Here is a 16,868-nt window from a genome sequence, read left to right as displayed (position 1 = left end):
AAGGTCAAAGCCTCAGGTCTCCCAGGGGCACACCTGTGCTTCTTGGGGCATCCCAGGCCCAAGCCAGGCCCATGGGACACACACGATCCCCCTCCCTGGCCCCATACTGGTCCACACGTGCCTGGTGAGCAAGTGCCCTCGGCCGCCCCCTCCTCCAGCCCTGTCCCTGGTCCCCTGTACTGGAAAGGATTCCCTTGTCCCGGCCGTACTGATAAATATGGAAACTCCATCTTTATTGGCTGTATAAACATCTCTGGTCTGTACATACATTTCATACATCATAGTGCAGGGCCTGAAGGGAGGGCCAAAGGGGAGGCCCCAGCAGCACAACACCTCGCCCCTCTTCCCAAAGCCCTGCCCACTCTGCCCAAACCAGGGCCACCTGCTCCTGCTCCCTCTCTCTCCCAGAAGTCACTGAGGAGGGGACAGGGGTCAAGGGGCTAGGAGACAGGAGGGCTTGGTGCGGGAGGACACGTTAAGTGCTAGAATCAAACACTGAAGCAAAACAGGCAACTGGCACAGGCAGCAAGCAGGGGCGGGGGCAAGGCAGGGTAGGGGAGCGTGGGCCCGTGCCCTCGGGCTCTCACTAGGGCTCTGGGGTCCTGCCCTGACCACGTGGGAGAGACAGGCTCCAGTCTCCGCCTGCCGCCCCAGGAACGAGAGACAGGTGCCACAGGTGAGCCAAGGAGGGCAAGGGGGAGACAGGAGCAAAGGCCCCAGTCCCCCGATTTGACAGCCCCCCTCTCACCCCATCAAACACGTCATGGACACCATCTACGTGTGTACAGCTGGGGGAAGCCAGAGACTCGGATTCTCGGGGGGACTGTGGTGCCTGAGCAGGCAGTGAGGGAGGAAGCTGGCTCACAGGGGAAAGAACGGAGACCCTCAAGTAGTCTTCTCGGGACACCAGTCAGTGGAAGGAGACAGAGGGCCCAAGAGAGCCCCCCCCAGCCCAGCCAGGGGGGGATGACAGCGGCAACTGCTTCACACGACGACGAGGACAGGGAACAGGAAAGAAGATGAGAAGAGGAACCCTGTGGTAAACAGAGGAGGGGGTGTCCTGCTCCACCCTTGCCGAGCCTCACGCCCAACAGCAGCTGAGACGGGCGCTCACTCCTCTCCCCTCACACGGGCCAGAGTGGGAGGGGCATGCGGGAGCCCACGGCCAAAGCCAGTGGGACCCACCCGTGAAGCAACACCATCCTTTGGGCTGGTTCCTGTCCAGCCAGGAACTCTCGCCCAGGGACTAACAACAGGGGCAGCACCAGGTCAGAAACATGGGCACAGAGGAGCTTGGCAGGGGCCTGATCTGGTAGGGCAGAGGGACAACACACCCCCTGGGGCCTGCTGGGTAAGCAAATCCTCGGGGCGTCAGGAACGGGGTACCTGGCTCTGCAAAGGGCGAGGAGAGGGAGAAGGAGCAGGTCCAGGGGAGAAGGCCTAGCCACTCAAGGGGTGCAGATCCACTTTGACTTTCTCCCCACAGCTCAGCATCCCAATTGTGGGGAAGAAGCCCCCAGAAGGTACGACAGCATCCTTCTTCCCAATGATCTTGCCATTCCGAGTGAAGAAAACCTGGGGGTGAAAGAGAAAAGTGGGATAGGCAGGCTCTAGCCTCTCCTCTGAGGATGCTGGAGCTACGTAGGCCTGAGCCCCATCACTCCCAATTCGCACCACCGTTGGAGAGACAGAGGGCGATGCAGGAGGTGACCACGAGAGGGCGTCCTGAGGCCGGAAACCAGCCTCCCAGCCAGTCTCCCCACTCAGCAGCCCCACGCCCACAGCAGCCAGGGCTTCCCCTCTCCCCTCCCTGGGCTCCGCTTTCGGCACTAACACCAGACCTCACCGAGGCCCAAGACCCCTAGTCCAACCCCAGACCCACCCCACTCACCACCACCTTCTTGCCCTCATGCTCCTGTTCTATCTCTTCCCCATCATCTTCCTCTTCCTCTTCCTCCTCTTCCTCTTCCCCTTCCTGGTGCAGGTACATGACGTTCCGGACATTCCGGACAGCTCGGGCGGTCGGGGACAGGATCACTGTGTCACAGCTGTCATCACTGTCACCTGGGGGCCAGGAAACCTGAGCTCCTGTGGTACTGCCCCCAGCCTCTGCCCGACCAGCCTGGTTGGCCACGGTCACCCCACTCACCCTCACTGTCCAAGATGTAGTCCCGGGGGAACATGATTCCACAGCCCATGATGTCCCCTTTGTAACAGCGTGGCCCAAAAGGGTCCCCCACACCACTGCCATGGAAGATCTTCCCGTCATCTGTCGGAGGGAGGGCAGAGGACACACACCTGAGGGAGGGGCCGACACCCTACAGCCCCTAGAGCGGCCCCTGCTTAAAGTTCAAGTGTCCCTCCCTCCCTCTCTGGCCCTGAGGAAGGGAGGAGAGAGAATGAGGGCACCAGATTAAAGAGAGACACACATCTGTCCCCTCAAGGGGCTAAGGGGGAAGCTCCCTCGGGAGCTGGTCAGAGAGCGGGGGCCCTCGGAGGGGAGGGAGAGGCGGGACCAGGAACTCACAGGAACTCACAGCTCCTCCTTTCTAAAGGAAGCCCTAAAGGAAATCAAGCCGATCAAAAAAAAGAAAATGCAGAATCTGCAGGAAGGGTGCAGAGGGAGCCAACTCAGAGGCCTGGAATGTCCAGTTTGGTCCCAGATCTCCCACCCCTGTTCTGCTCCCCTGGCTTTTTGGGCTGGGAGGAAAAACACAGATGAAGAGAAAGCGCTAGCAGCTTGGGATGGGGAGAGCAGAGAGCGGCAGGGGAAAGTCTCTCCGGCCAGATGCTGAAGGCGAGGCCCCTAGTGCGGGGTCAGGGAAATGGATATCCCTGTGCCCCTATACCCCACCCCCCCAGCTTCCCCAGGGCAGCCCCTCACGCACCTGCATGATAAGCCACAGACCCTCTGCTCCAGCCAGGGTGCCTGTTCTTGGGATAATCCTACACCAAGACAAAAAAAGGAAAGCTGTGGTACCACGCACAGAAAAGAGGATGGGAGAGTGGCTTACGAACCCTCGATCTTCTGAAACAAGCTACGACCCAGATGGTTGCTCCCACCCTGGCAGCCTCACCCCTTCAGGCACTGGAGGTTGCAGGGGAAGGTGGGAAGGTGCTTGGCTTTCCCAGCCAGGGCTGCAGGCTGCCCCCCACCCCACATCCAGGCCTTGGTGCGTGTGGTGCGCTGACGACCCTCTCTCAGCTCCGAGGTGACTTGGGGTCTGTACCCTTACACGGCAGACACATACGGCCTGTTCTGTCTCGGGTTAGACCTCCCTCTGCAGCCCAGCCCCTTGATCTCCCCAAGAGCTCCCAGCTCCGGCCCAACAGCCCCAGAGCTGAGCAGCTCCACAGGCCAAAAGCCAGCACTGGCGCCCACCTTTCGGGCCAGCCCCAAGGCGATGTAGCATTTCTCTCCAGGGTCCACGATCTCCACTTCGAAGTAGTGGCTACGGGTGCTCAGCGGGTGCCGGGCCTGGGCCAGCCCCACGTCCACGATGCTCTTGCCCTTGCCCAAGTACTCCAGTAGCTGTGGGGGAAGAACCAGGGGTGGGGGGCAGGCTAGCACCCCACCCCTGGAAACCTGGTTCCAGGGCCATCTGGGGACCAGTTTTCCTGGGTCTCACAAAAAGCCCTGGCCGAAAGGGAAGGGATCCTGGAGGCACAAAGTGGGCCTCAGGGTTCCAGGCAGGCATGGGAGAACAGGGATGGGGGCAGGGGCGTGGAGGTGGCAGCACGAGCAAGTGGGCTGAGCCCCTGCTAAAGGCTGCGCCCACCTGCCTACCGAGCCAAAAACCCTCTCCTTGCTGTGGGGAGCCGGGAGAGCAGCACGGCGATCCGGATGGCCGAGCGCCAGGACCACACAGGGGTCTGTAGACTCTGCCATTACTTCCCTCAATCACCCTGCCAGGAAAGGGCCACCCAGGGGCTCTGAACACAGAGAAGAGGAGAAGCAAAGGCTAGGCTGAGAGGAAGCCTGATGGCTTTCTCAGGGTGCCTCAGGGGGATGGGGAGGATGCAGAGGTTAGGGGCCAACTCCAGACGTCCGGGGGAGGGGAGACGAGCTCAGAAGCCAGTTCTGCCTGGGATGGGACAGATATAATTTCTCAAGGTCTTTGTTTTACTTGGCTTTGAACAGAGCTGTTTGTAGCGGGGTCAGGGAGGTGCCGAGGGGAGCCAGGGAACCGAGGACACCCAGCTCTTCTCCTTCATTTAATGCGAGGGAGGGGAGCAGGCAGAGAGAAGCTAGAAAGGCAGGCGTTCCTGCTCCCAGCCCCTCATGGCTCTTTCCAGCTGGAGCAGGGGTGTGGAGGGGAGATGACTGACGGGCTCTTGGGGCTCTTCGGCCCCACAGTGATCCTGCCTGGGCATGATGGGGCGGCAACCCCCAATCTGGGAGGATTTATTTATCAGTTGTCATGGTGATAGTAGGGCTGTGACTCAACCCCATCCCTCTTTCCCCCACCCTCAGCATCACCTGGGATTCCTTAATCCCTTTTTAATTAACCAAACTGCCCCTCAAGACTTTCTTCTACCCTCCCACCCCTCAGGCCCTGAAGAAAACTCACTCCCTGAGGATCTCCTCCACTTATCCCTGGCAGACGCTGGCCTCTCACCCCACAAAGAACTCCTGCCCGAACAGGAAAGGCATCACGCTCGCCTGCACCCGTGCCGAAGCCTCCGTGTGTCTTCAGCAGAGGCAGGCGCTGTATCCTCACCAACCCCTTCAGGGAGGCAAGAGAGGGACTCGGCCCCCCTCTCAGCCCTGGATCCCCGAAGCCTTGTCACCTCAAGTCCATTCTCCCCTCCTCCCCAGAGAACTGGAGGCGGGGGACAGGGGGCACCAGGAGAAAAGCCAGAGGTGTACGGGAGGCCGCCTAAACTTTCTTCTCTCCTTCCGCAGCCAGGACCACACATGTTTCGGTGTACGCTGGCTCTGTGATATTCATACTCCTAGCCCAAGTCTCCATTATCTCACACTGCTTTCTTCCATCAGAAAGGGGTCCCCTGCAGGTGGTCTTCTGATTTACTGGGTATTATGAAGGCCCACACTGTTTAAATTCGATTTCTGGTCCTCTGTATGTTCTCAGCGTGGCCTGGGTTCCTCCTCTGCATCTCTCCCCACAGGGCCCGGAGGGGTGTGGTATGATGCACATTAACTAACATAGACTCCACCCAATCCGAGCAGCCCCCAGCCCAACCTCTCCACCCTGCATTGCAGAACTGGGTGGGGGATCCCACAGCTGCCCTTGACCCACTCCATCCAACTGGCCTCGGCATAGGAAACACAGTGTTCTCCACTTCCAGAGCCAAGAGACAGCAGATCCAGATCCTGATCCTTGGGAAAAACCCGCCCAACCATTCCCTCTGCCTCAGCCCAGAGGAAGGCAGGCTGCCGGTTTGTCTATGGATAGGGGGGGATGGTTCCTTAAGCTAAAAGGCCAGGAGGATGAAACACACTAACATGGGGCTCTAAAACCCACTCCCCAGCCCGCAGAGCAGCTCAGAAAGCAGAGCAGCTCAGACAGACTGCTAAATGCCTAGAAGACTAGGGCCATGCACAAGCCACCTCTTCAAGAGAGGAACCACCCGCCCCTTAGGGTGTAAGCCCCTGGATTCATCTGTTCCTCTGGATCCACTCTCCTGCCCCTGGGCAAAGTCCTCCCAAGCCCTGGGAGCCTTCTCAGAGCACTCAGAGGAGCGGGTGGGGGAAAGTCTGGCCTCCCTGATAGATCCTTACTTGAGTGCACTCCTCCCCTCCTTAGACCTGGGCTGGTAGAAACCTAGAGGAGATGAGAGGTTTAGCACCTACAGTCTGAGTTGCTAGAATCTTGATGCTGGTCCCTCAATCTGTGCCTCAGGTGCCTCTTAGTTTCTACTTTTTTTTTTTTTTTTTTTTTTGGCCACGCCACGCGGCTTGCGGGATCTGAGTTCCCCGACCAGGGATCGAACCCATGCCCCCTGCAGTGGAAGCGCGGAGTCCTAACCACTGGACCACCAGGGAATTCCCAAGATACCTCTTAGTTTGAAAGAGAATCAAACAGACCTGGGTTCAAATCCTAGCTCCTATTACTTACTAGTCACTAAACTCAAGCAAGTGACTCTCACTTCTTTAAGCCTCAGATACTTCAGCAGTAAAATAGGGGTACCACTACCTGCATCTCCAAAAATGGGTACGACGAAGTGAAATGAGTGTCAAGGGCTTAGTCTGGAGCCTGACCCCTGGTAGGTGATAAATGCACACGTTAGCCTTTCCCTGACTCAGGACATGGGGGTGATACTGGAATATCCGAAAGTTCCAATGCTCCCTAAACATTAACAGTCGCCCCCCAAAGCTACAACAGACTGGAACTGCCAATCACAAAGAAGGAAAGGATCTTTCACCTCAGCCCTTACCCCCAGCTAGAATGGTCCCTTGGGCTCCCAGGACACTCCTCAGATGACTCCATCCCAAGGGACCAACTGTCTTCCTCCCAGTGTTTCTCCTCAAACAATACCCCCAATCAACAGGCATGCTCCTTTACATCTTTGGTGGGGGTGGGGAACTCTTTCCTTAAGGCTCTCAAGACCCCCTCCCCACCCCACCTCCCTGCACACACAACGGAAGCCTTGAGAGGCCAAACAGGTCAACTCCACAGAGCGGAGGCTGCAGACCAGAGTGCAGAGAGCCTCCTGCACCCCGCCCCCTCCCTCCTACCAGTAGCCCTTCTCAGCCTCCTCTCCTGCTGCGGCCCGCCCTCCTCCTCTTGCCAGCAGAGACCCTAATCCCTCTTGACAGGAGCAAGGGAGGACTCAGTGCCCGGAGGGCCTAAAAGCAATTGAAACACGAACCAAGAACAAGCTCCCCACCGGCCAGCTCAGGCCCCAACACGGTCTCCTCCTGGGTTGGGCCCAGGGAGGACCCCTGAGAGGGTGGGGCCTCATTCACCCCACTTTGTGTACCAAAGCTGTTGCCCCGTCACTAAGGAGTTGTTAGAGGAGCTATGAACAGAAATGAGAAACAAAGACAGAATGAGTCTAATCCCCCAGCCCTACCTACTGCCCCCCGCCCTTGACACATTACCTCACTGTGCAAGGCCTGGGGACAGGAATGAGGGGCAGCACCCCATGCCTGAGCAAATGCAACAGCAATTCTTCAGCATCCCGGAGCTCTGGGAAGGGGGCGCTCTTTAGGAGGGGAAAGTGAGGCCACAGGAAGCAGGGAAAGACTTCCCTCTGGAAAGAGCCAGTCTGTCTATATATAGATCCTCAGATCAAACAAACACAACTAAATATTAACAACTCTTGAATCTAGGTAGTGGGGATACAGTGGGTGTTCACTGTGCTATTTTTTCAACTTTCCTGTATGTTTGAAACTTTTCATAATGAATTGTTGGAGGAAAAAAAAGGGTCAGGAGTCGAATTCACTCTTCTGTAATAGGAAGAACCAGTGAGAAGGGAGAAGAGAGGATAATTGAGACTACAAAACTGGGAGAAAGGGCTAGGAGTAAAAGAATTCCAAGGTAGCCAAGTAAACTCACCGAGGAGGCCCCTGGCTAAAGACACTAGACAGGAGAAATCCCCAGGGACGTGGGAATTTAAGCCCAGGAACTCTGGATTCATCCTGTGAGAAGCGAGCAGGAGAGATTGGCTACAGAAGAGTGGGCCTGGGCAGAAGGCAGCAGCATATATCAGACAGTGGAAAAAGCGGGGGTAGGGGTCAAGGAATGAATATCTGGGCTTAGTTCTGCTACTAATTCGCTGTTTGACATTTGATCAAGTCTCTTCACTTTTCTCTGGGACTGTTTTCTCAGCAGTACAAGAGGATATATGGAAATGTGCGGGCAGTCACGACAACTGGGGCGGGGGGGCGGGGCGGAGCTACCAGCATCCTGTGTCTGGGAACCAGGGATGCTAAATGTCCTGCACATCAAGGAACTGTCTCACCTAAGATGCTCACAGTCTCTGCACTGAGAAACCTGGGCAGGATGGCATCAAAGCCTCCTCCAGACCTTTATGGTTCTATGGGGTATCCTCCTGGGAACATCACCTGGGGCAGGAGAAACAGGCTGCAACAAGAGCAGAGGTCTGAGGTCTCAGGGAAGGTCTCCCCACAGAGGGGGACGTAAAACAGGAAGGGCAGAGAGGAGAAGCAGCTGTGCTGGACATCTTTAGAAACAGGAGGCACAGGCACAGCCTAATGACCTCTCCCAGGCTCCTCCAGGCTGACACCACTCTGACTGCTGGACTGGAAATACAGTGGATGGTCAGAAGGGACAAAGAGGATGAGGCAAGGAGGCCAGGAGGCAAGAGTGGATGGGGGGCCGAGGGGCTGGCAGAAACTGGGTAAGTCACCCTCATGTGAAAGATGAGGTAGCTGGCAAGACGAGAAGAGAAGCCTGCGTCCCTCAAGAGGCTCATGCCCACGTCTGCCCCAGAGGAGCAAGTGCGCAGGGAGCAGTGTGCCTACCCTGCCAGCTGCCCCAGCTGGGGTGCCGGTTTGACAGAAGAGCTACACTCAACAGCTTATGTCCAAGAAAGAAAAAAATTCTTAAATGTGTGGCCTGAGGGCACTGGGGGAAGGGCAGGGAGGAAGGAAGGCTATTTATAAATGTCTACAGGATTCCGCATCAATTAGAAAAGACTGCCTGGGAGGAGCAGGGAGCAGAGTGGGGACAGGTCCAGGCAGGGGAAGGGTGCCAGGAAAAAAACTCTTGAGGAGAGGTCAAGGATGAGAGCTGGAACATCGCCCTGGCTCAGTCCCAAGTTCAACTCTGTAGATGTTGTCAAAATGATGGTGGAAGGGGAAAAGAAAGGAGGGATGAAGGTCAGGGAGTGGGCATCCGAGGCCTCCTGGACCCTAGTGCCAGAAGGGGGTGCAGAGTGCCCGAAGCTGCAGGAGGCCACACTTTCTGCCATTTTCCTTGTGTTTGACTCACCTTGAACTCCAGAGTGGAGAGCCTTACTCATAATCCACTCCCACCCCCCCCCACCCCCGCTGCTTCTGTTTTGCTATCAAAGGCTGAGTTGAAAACAGCCTGGGTTGGGGTGAGAATGCCAGAGGGCGGAGGAAAAGGTTGAGCCAGGAAGGAGCGGGAGGGCAGCAGAGGGACAATTTGAAGTGGAAGGCCCGAGCGGCCCACTAGAGGTCAGGGCCAGACCCCTAACTCAGCATCCATTCACTCCCAACCCAGCATGAGGCACGGAGGGTAGATATGAAGAATTTCCCTCTCTCAAGGTCCATACACTTCCCAAGAAAGTTTAAAATCTAGGCAGGGGACTAAAGCAGGTATGATGAGAAGTATAAAAAGGCCAGCTTTGGAGGATCAAGGACTCTCACTGAATCATTATCTGCCGCTATTCTCATCCTCTATAAAATGTAGGAAGGCAAAAGAGACTATCATTGATGCTTACTCGAAAAAGATCTCAAAGAACCTTCCCCAGCATGAGTGGGATTTGTGACCACACCTGCTCCACAATGCAGAGAATGGAAAGCTGGGCTAGCTGGGCTGGGATCAAGCCAAAAGGGTGTTCCAGGCATCCGGCCTCCAAGTCAGCCCAGCCTCTCAAAGGCAGGCGTGCAGGCAGCAGCGTGCATTGTTGGGGAGGGCAGGGGGGGCCTGAAGGAACCAAAGAAGGCAAAGGAGAGCTACTGGCTACTGCTTGTTCCCAGGGTTAAGCAACTAGGCTGAGCTCTCAAACAAAGAGAAGGCAGGAAAGAGGACCAACGCTAAGGAGAACACAGATCTGGACTCAAGAATCATGTCAGGACACCAGGCTCTCCTGACAAAATTCCCACTTTCCAAAACCCTACAAAAGACCCTGTCTTGGGACTTCCCTGGTGGCGCAGTGGTTGAGAATCCGCCTGCCAATGCAGGGGACACGGGTTCGAGCCCTGGTCCAGGAAGATCCCACATGCTGCGGAGCAACTAAGCCCGTGCGCTGCAACTGCTGAGCCTACGCTCTAGAGCCCACGAGCCACAACTACTGAGCCTGTGCACTGCAACTACTGAAGCCCTCGCACCTAGAGCCCGTGCTCCGCAACAAGAGAAGCCACCGCAATGAGAAGCCTGCGCACTGCAATGAAGAGTAGCCCCCACTCGCTGCAACTAGAGAAAGCCCGCACGCAGCAACGAAGACCCAATACAGGCAAAAATAAATAAATAAATAAATTAATTAATTTTAAAAAAGACCCTGTCTTCACTCCCTATTCTAAGCAATCCTGACATGCTTCTGTGGACCCCGGGATTCCGCCCAGCCCTACCTGCCCCTTACTTACAGTTCCGCAGACTCTGACATCGTGCAGCCGGCCCCATTCGTCCTCGTAACTGTCCACCATCATGACACTGTCGTCCTCGCGGCCCAGCTCAGCGTTCAGGTGCAGCCGCACCTCCTCACCCAGGGAGTGCATGCCCACTGCTGGGAACAGCCCATCAGGGGACATGGGCATGATGGTGGAGCCCACCTGCAGCGGAGGAAGGGGGAGGAAGGGAGGGAGCTGCCGCCTGGCTCACTGTCCCACAGCTCATCTAATTCTCACACGGGGACTTTTGAGATGATGCAGCCAGTCATCATCACACACGCTGACAGATAGCAAAACAGAGGTACAAAGAAGCAGAAAAAGCTGCTGAGTACTACTAGCTGAGCAAGGTACCCGCGGAGCTAGAAGGCAAACACAAGTCTCTCGACAACCCCTCATACACTTCAGGTACGCATGAGTGTGGACTGGAGCAGGAAAGTGCTGAGCATAGATGCTTAAGGGAGGAAGACCACTAGGCGGGCCGGCGGAGGCCTGAGAAGGCAATTTCCCAGGGTGGGAGATGGGGCTGGGGAGGAGAAGAAAGAGAGCCGGGGTCTCTCCTATTTGCTCTTATCCCATCCCTTCACCATCACTAGTCTCTCTCTGAAGAGGGAAGGAAAGGAGAAGTGAAACAAGGAACACGAAACACAGAAAGGACATATCCCCAAAAGCATTCAAGTCAAAAATCCCAAGAGGACCTCCAGCTTATGCAGCCAGGTCATAATCTCCCCATCTTTTTTTCTGCTCAAAACCTTCCCCCACATCACCAATTCTGTCCCCCACAGTTTCTGCCCCTCCTCCACTGCACAAACCTGCCCCTCTGCGTCCATAACCTGGGGAATGTCCCAGCTTCCCCTGGGTGTGGGGAGCATCTTCTCCTACATGCAGGAGACCCCAGGAGAATCTGAGGCTGAACTGAAGAAGATAGGAAATAAGCCCGTGGGGCCCTGGGCAAGCCCCAGCCAGCAGACTCTTATTACTCACACAAATCCCTGGACAGCTTCAAGCCGTTTAAATCCCACTCAGGATGTCCCACTTACCCGCTTCCCATTTTTGGTGAAGAAGATCTGGGCAGTCTGCACATCAAAGGACACTGGCTCAATGCCACAACCAATGCGGTCCCCGGAGTTGCACTTTGACCCAAACTGGCGGCCCTTGGCCCGGCCATTGTACAGCCTGTGGACAGAGCAGCACAGACACAGGACCCGAACCTGGCTTCCCAACCTCTCCCCAGTGCTCCTGCTCCCGATCACTCTGCAACGGCATCTACCTACGTTCTCGGGGGAGTTCCACCATCCCCTTTAAGTCTGCAAACCTCCAAGGGTAGCCAACAGGCCACCTTCCTGTCCCTATCAGAAAGGTCTATGAAAATACCCCAAGACCAGTGAAGGAATAGCCAAAGCCACCCTGAGGTAGTCCATTATATCCAAGATTCCCAAATCCGTAGGAAAGGGGTCGGGTTCCACAAAAGGCAACTCACTTGCCATCATCAGCATGGTAGGCTACAGAGTCAGGCAACCAGCCAGGCTGGTGATCCAAGCTGTAGTACTGAGGGACCAGTCCCACAGCAATGGTACCCCGGACCCCGCTGTCCACAATAGACACCTGGAGGGAGGAGAGCAGGGCACAGTCAGCAGGGAGGGGAGTTAGACATCAAAGCGGGCTGAGGCTCAAAGAGCAAAAGACAGGGGAATCAGAGAAAAAGTCAGGGCACTCAGAGGGAGAACTGGGGAAAGTGGGGGCCCACTTTACCACAATTACTTAGAAAATAATTTCCAAGCTATGGAAAAAGATGGGAGATGGAGTAGATGCTGGGCTTGGGTTAGGGGGTGGGAAAGGACATGGGTCACAGTCTACCTAGGTGAAGGGCAGGAGAGCAGAAGGGACAGGGTGAAAGGACTTTAGGGTGCCTCTCAGATTAGGCACCATGCTATCCTGGGCCCTTTTCCCAGCCAACAGGATAATCCTGATGGAAAATTTAAAGGACCAGTCAAGAATCCAGTAAAAGAACGCCTTGGAGCTTAACCATCTCACCCCCTGCTCTGCCCACCCCCTGCCTTGATCACCTCAAAATAATTGCTGTCCTTCGTCAGGGGTCGAGAAGCCACGTAGCAGCCAACTTCACCAGAGTTTCCATGGTAACTGAAGGAGGAATGAAGGGGGAGTTCCATTAGCAGCCTAGCCCAGGGGTTGGGGGGAGGGCCTCAGCATCCCCAACTCCCACCCTGTGAGGGCCAGCACAGAAGAGAATCCATCAGGCCATACTTCAGGACATCTGCACAAACACCATAACAAGATACTTGAGGTCACCCACCCTACCCGCTGCCTCCAGCCAGGGCCCAGCCCACACCAAACCAATGCAAGCCTGGCTTCTTCACTGCCGGTGGGGAAGAGAATGTGGAGCCTCCCTCAGTTGCCTATTAGGGGTCTCACAACCCTGTCTAACCTCAGTCCCTCATGCTGCAGCTTTGGCCCTTTTCCTCTGGCTCTGTCCTCAGTGGAGCTGGAGAGCGGCTGGTCTCGATCCTCGGGACCAAAGCCCTTCGCAGATTGGAAGACAGTTATTCAGTCCCCACTCCTCAGCTTTCTTGTCTCCAGGCTAGATAGCACTACTTCCTTCCCCCCTTCCACTGACAACTTTGTGAGAGAATTAGACTCGGATGGAGTCAGGGGAAAGGTTCAAGCCAGAAAATAGAGTGATAACAAACACAAACACACAAACCAAAGGGTTGGAAGGCAGTAAGCAGGATGCACTACAGGACTGTCCTTCCCAAAACAGGAAATCCACTGCCTTTGAATGGCCATTCTTCACCGATCCCAACTCCAGAGATGCAGGCAGGAGACCCAGGCATCGCACAGACTCAATGGAGTCCTTTCAACAAGGCAGTTGGGCAATTCCTGAGACCCCAGCAGCCTCCATCTCTGACATGACTGCTTCCAATGCGGACCAGGACAGAGGGACCCAGAGACACAGGCGGAGGGGGGGGTGCGGGGTGAAGAAGCATATACTGCTCCATTCGGAAAGGCCTCCAGGGTTTATAACATACCCCTCCATGTGCAGTGCAGACAGTCCTCTGCCTTTGCAAAAGCCCCTTTTCATCTCTAAGATCTGGCACAGAAAGGACAATGTGGAAGCACTCCCCGAAACTCACCTCAAAGTGTCTCCATCTACAAGAATGTGCTTGAACCTCTCCTGATATCGGAAAGCCCGGACCTCTCGAATCTCCCGGATCCTCCGGCGCCAATTCAGAAACCGGTAGTGCAGGTTGAGGTCATCCATCTTGTTCATGAGAACAAACCTGCCAGGGGGAGAAGGGGATTGAGGAGGAGGAAGCAAGGCGCTGAGCAAAGTACCTCAGCCTGTTCCACCCAGAATGCGGAGAGGACACTGGACTTGAAGCCAGTTGCCCAGATTGACCTCAACAGTCCCCACCCTCATCCTTTCATTCAGCAAACATTTACTGAGCTCCCACTATGTGCTCCTACTGTCCTAGGTGCTAGGGATACAGCTGTGAACAAGATGGATGGGATGTCTGCTCTCATAGCGCTTCCATTCTATTGGGGGAGGCATGACAGGCAATAAACAGAGATGACAACGTTAGACAGTGGAGGAAAAAGCAGAGTGCTGTGATAAAGAATAATGGGGTGAACTCTATGAGATGAAAAGGTGACAGGCATGTAACAAGCCCAAGAAAGAGCATCCCAGGCAGAAGGGACAGCCAGGACACAGGTCCTGAGGTGCAAGGCAGCTGGCATGGTAGGAAAATAGAAAGGCCAGGTGGCTAGTGTGTAGGGAATGTGAGGGAGGGAGAATGTACCAGAAGAGGATGGAAAAAAGGTAGGGGCCAGATCAACGCCCTACAGACCATGTTAAGGAGTGTGAATTTTATTTCAAGTGTGATGGGAAAGCTCTGGAGGGTTTTAAGCAAGACAAATTATATGATTTTAAGGTTTATCAGATCGTAAAGATCATTCAGGCAGTTGGTTGGAGACTAAACTGATCCTATAAGGAGCAAGAACAGAAGTGGCAAACAATTAATTAGGAGGCTGTTGCAGCTGTTCCGATGAGAAATGGCATCCCCAAAGATGGTAGCAGTGAAGATGGAGTGGAGTAGGATGACCCAGGTATTTAAACCACTAACAGTGCTAACATATGAATGAATGAATGAATGAATGAATGAATGGACGAATCTTTCCCAAAGCGACAAAAAGGGGAGGTACTTTCTCTTCCCATCCCCCAAACCCTTGGACAAGGGTTCCATCCAGGCCTGACTGTGCCTTGCACACAGCAGGGGCTTAGGAAGCCTCGGCTAGGCTGAATTCAATCCCAATGCGCATATTACACGCTTCTGCAGTAGCTACAAGCCACCGTGTGACCAAAAGGGTAGGCAGCTGTGGGGCAGCCCTAGGATTGGCCTCCTTGGCACTCGGCCAGGGGGCTCGACCCCAGGTCGATGTTGGCGCCCAGACCTAGGGGCATCTGCTTGCCTAGAACCCCACAGCCTTGGCGCCGCCGAGACGCGGCCGCACCGGGCCCCGCCTCCACCTCGGGCACAGCCCGACCACTCAAACAAGACCCGGGGGAAAGGGGCCCTGGCCCATCAGTGTGACTACGCCCAGTCTCCCCAGGCCCTGCACTGGGCCAAGGAGGGTCCCCAGGGAGGAAGACCAGTGACCAGAGCGCAAGACCCCGCCCCTGACTCCGAAGCCTCTTCCCAGGACCCCAGCCTCCCGCCTCAGGCTCCGTGGAGACCGACCCGAGGCCTCCGGGACCCCGCCCCCGATCCCCGCCTACCGGGGCCGCCGCGTCCTCCTCATCCATAGGCCTCTGAGCTCCGCTCACTAGCTCTTCGGCCACCGCCACCACACACATCCGGGTCCCCGCCCTTCCTACGCTCCCCGAGGCCCGCCCCTTTCCACCCACCCCGGCCAACCTGCAGCGGCTGAGGACGACAGGCACCTGCAGAAGCCAATCGGAGGACGCAGGCCGGGTCGGGCGCGGCCCGGTGAACCCGGTACCTAGTGCCGGGTAAGGGGCTGCTAAATGCGGGTGTCGAGAGGGTGGGAGGTGGCGACGTGGCAGCGCGGACGCCGCACTGGGCGCCCTGGGCGCTGCCTGGCCGGTCAAGGGGCGGCTCCCTCCGGGCGGGGTGGGCGGGGAAGGTCGCTGCGCACCCACAAATACTGAGACTATTCCCTCAGCGCTCGTTCCGTGTCGGACGTGAGGCTACGAGCTTTGTAGGAATGTCCTTTTAATCCGCTCAACAACCTTATGAAATGAGTCTTATTAAATCCTTTTTGTAGATGCAGAGCCTGAGGCTGGCCTCCACAGCTCGTGCGCCTGTTACCATATGCTTTGTATTCTCCCGAGCTCCATTTCATGTTACCTTTCCTTCATTCTAGGCAGGGCATTCCCTTCCCGGAGGAGAGAACTTCAGCTGCAAAAAGCAGTGGCATGAAACGGCACGCTGTTCAGGAACAGGGGGGTTGGTGTGACATAAGGAAAGTTAGGCTGGGGCCATAACGTGAAGGGAAGAAAGATGCTGACATTTATTGAGCACCTACTAAAGGGTGATTATTGCCATTCTGGGGAGGATTTCCCCGTTTCCTCCCATCACCGAATTTCTCTATTCCAGATAGGAAGGTTTTCCCTCCTCTGTATTCTTATACCATGTCGTTTGCACCTCATTTATAGCACTTATTACAGTCTTACTTTTATTATTAAAGTCACTTGTGTTTGTAGATCTGTCTCTGCTGGACTGTGAGCTCCTTCAGACCCCTGAGAGCTATCCTATTCTTATCATAAATAGGTGCTCTACAAATGTTGAATGAAACGGAAGCCATCCTCTCCTATACCATAAACAGTGGCCACTTGGCATAATGGAGATAAGGTGTCAGAAATAGGTGTAGACCAGACATTAGGAAATCTGGATTAGAACCCCAGATCTGTGACTGACATTTACTTGTCATGTTTCCTTAGGCTCCTTAATCTGGGACAGTTATTCAGTCTTTCCTGAAGAGTAGATGCCAATTATCTTGTTTAATATCCCTCAGTTTCATTTTATCTGATATTTACTCATTATTAGATTGAGGTTATGCATTACCAACTTCATCCAGATCTGTGATTAATTTTGAGATAATTTTTTTCTTTTTTTTTTGCATATGGACGTCCAGTTGTTCCAGCAGCATTTGTTAAAAAGACTGTCCTTTCTCTACTGAATTCCTTTGCACCTTTGTCAAACATCTATTGAACAAGTAAAAAAGAAAAAAAAAAAGTGTTTAAAGAAAAGGAAAAAAATCAATTTACTGTATTTTTCTGGGTCTATTTCTAGACTCTCTGTTCCACTGATCTGTTTTTCTATCTTTATGTTTTGATTACTATAGCTTTATAATGAGCCTTGAAATCAGGTAGTATAAGTCCTTCAATTTTGTACTTTTTAAAAGTTGGTTTGAGTTATTCCAGATCCTTTGCTTTTCTATATGAGACAATCAGCTTGCCAATTGCTACAAAAAAGCCTTCTGGGATTTTAATTGGGATTACATTGACTCTATTGATCAATTTTGGGAGAACTGACATTTTAACAAT

The 16,868-nt window shown here is 54.7% G+C and overlaps 1 protein-coding gene across 3 annotated transcripts; it reads right to left on the bottom strand.

Annotated features, from left to right (window-relative positions):
* Window positions 1-206: 206 nt before the first annotated feature.
* Window positions 207-15,198, bottom strand: SPRYD3 (SPRY domain containing 3). Of its 3 annotated transcripts, XM_082422357.1 has the most exons (12): window positions 15,078-15,115; window positions 13,435-13,581; window positions 12,349-12,424; window positions 11,763-11,887; window positions 11,323-11,458; window positions 10,262-10,447; window positions 3,383-3,532; window positions 2,889-2,946; window positions 2,150-2,269; window positions 1,892-2,064; window positions 1,387-1,575; window positions 207-1,034 (listed from the first exon to the last, which is right to left on the bottom strand). In XM_082422357.1, exons 1-11 carry the CDS (start codon window positions 15,098-15,100, stop codon window positions 1,441-1,443), a joined length of 1,329 nt encoding a protein of 442 aa, XP_082278483.1. In that variant the 5' UTR covers window positions 15,101-15,115; the 3' UTR covers window positions 207-1,034; window positions 1,387-1,440. The 3 variants fall into 3 exon arrangements, with proteins under 3 accessions (XP_082278483.1, XP_082278485.1, XP_082278484.1); XM_082422359.1 differs by lacking the exon at window positions 1,892-2,064 and having other exon boundaries at window positions 15,078-15,198; XM_082422358.1 differs by lacking the exon at window positions 1,892-2,064 and having other exon boundaries at window positions 207-1,575; window positions 15,078-15,198.
* Between the last annotated feature and the right edge of the window lie 1,670 nt (window positions 15,199-16,868).

The sequence above is a fragment of the Balaenoptera physalus genome (genome assembly GCF_965194825.1).
Source record: "Balaenoptera physalus genome assembly, chromosome: 13".
Taxonomy (NCBI): Eukaryota; Metazoa; Chordata; class Mammalia; order Artiodactyla; family Balaenopteridae; genus Balaenoptera; species Balaenoptera physalus.
Note: the sequence above shows the minus strand (reverse complement) of the source record. Positions and strands in the feature narration are given on the sequence as shown.

What these genes read in the sequence shown, in the direction of transcription:
- SPRYD3 (XM_082422358.1), bottom strand. Translation starts at nt 15,100, where the DNA reads ATGAGGAGGACGCGGCGGCCCCG. An exon ending in TCACCAAAAATGGGAAGCGG is followed by an intron (nt 10,448 to 11,322) that starts GTAAGTGGGACA and finishes CCTCCGCTGCAG; the next exon opens with GTGGGCTCCACCATCATGCC. An exon ending in CCTTGGGGCTGGCCCGAAAG is followed by an intron (nt 2,947 to 3,382) that starts GTGGGCGCCAGT and finishes GTCTTGGTGTAG; the next exon opens with GATTATCCCAAGAACAGGCA.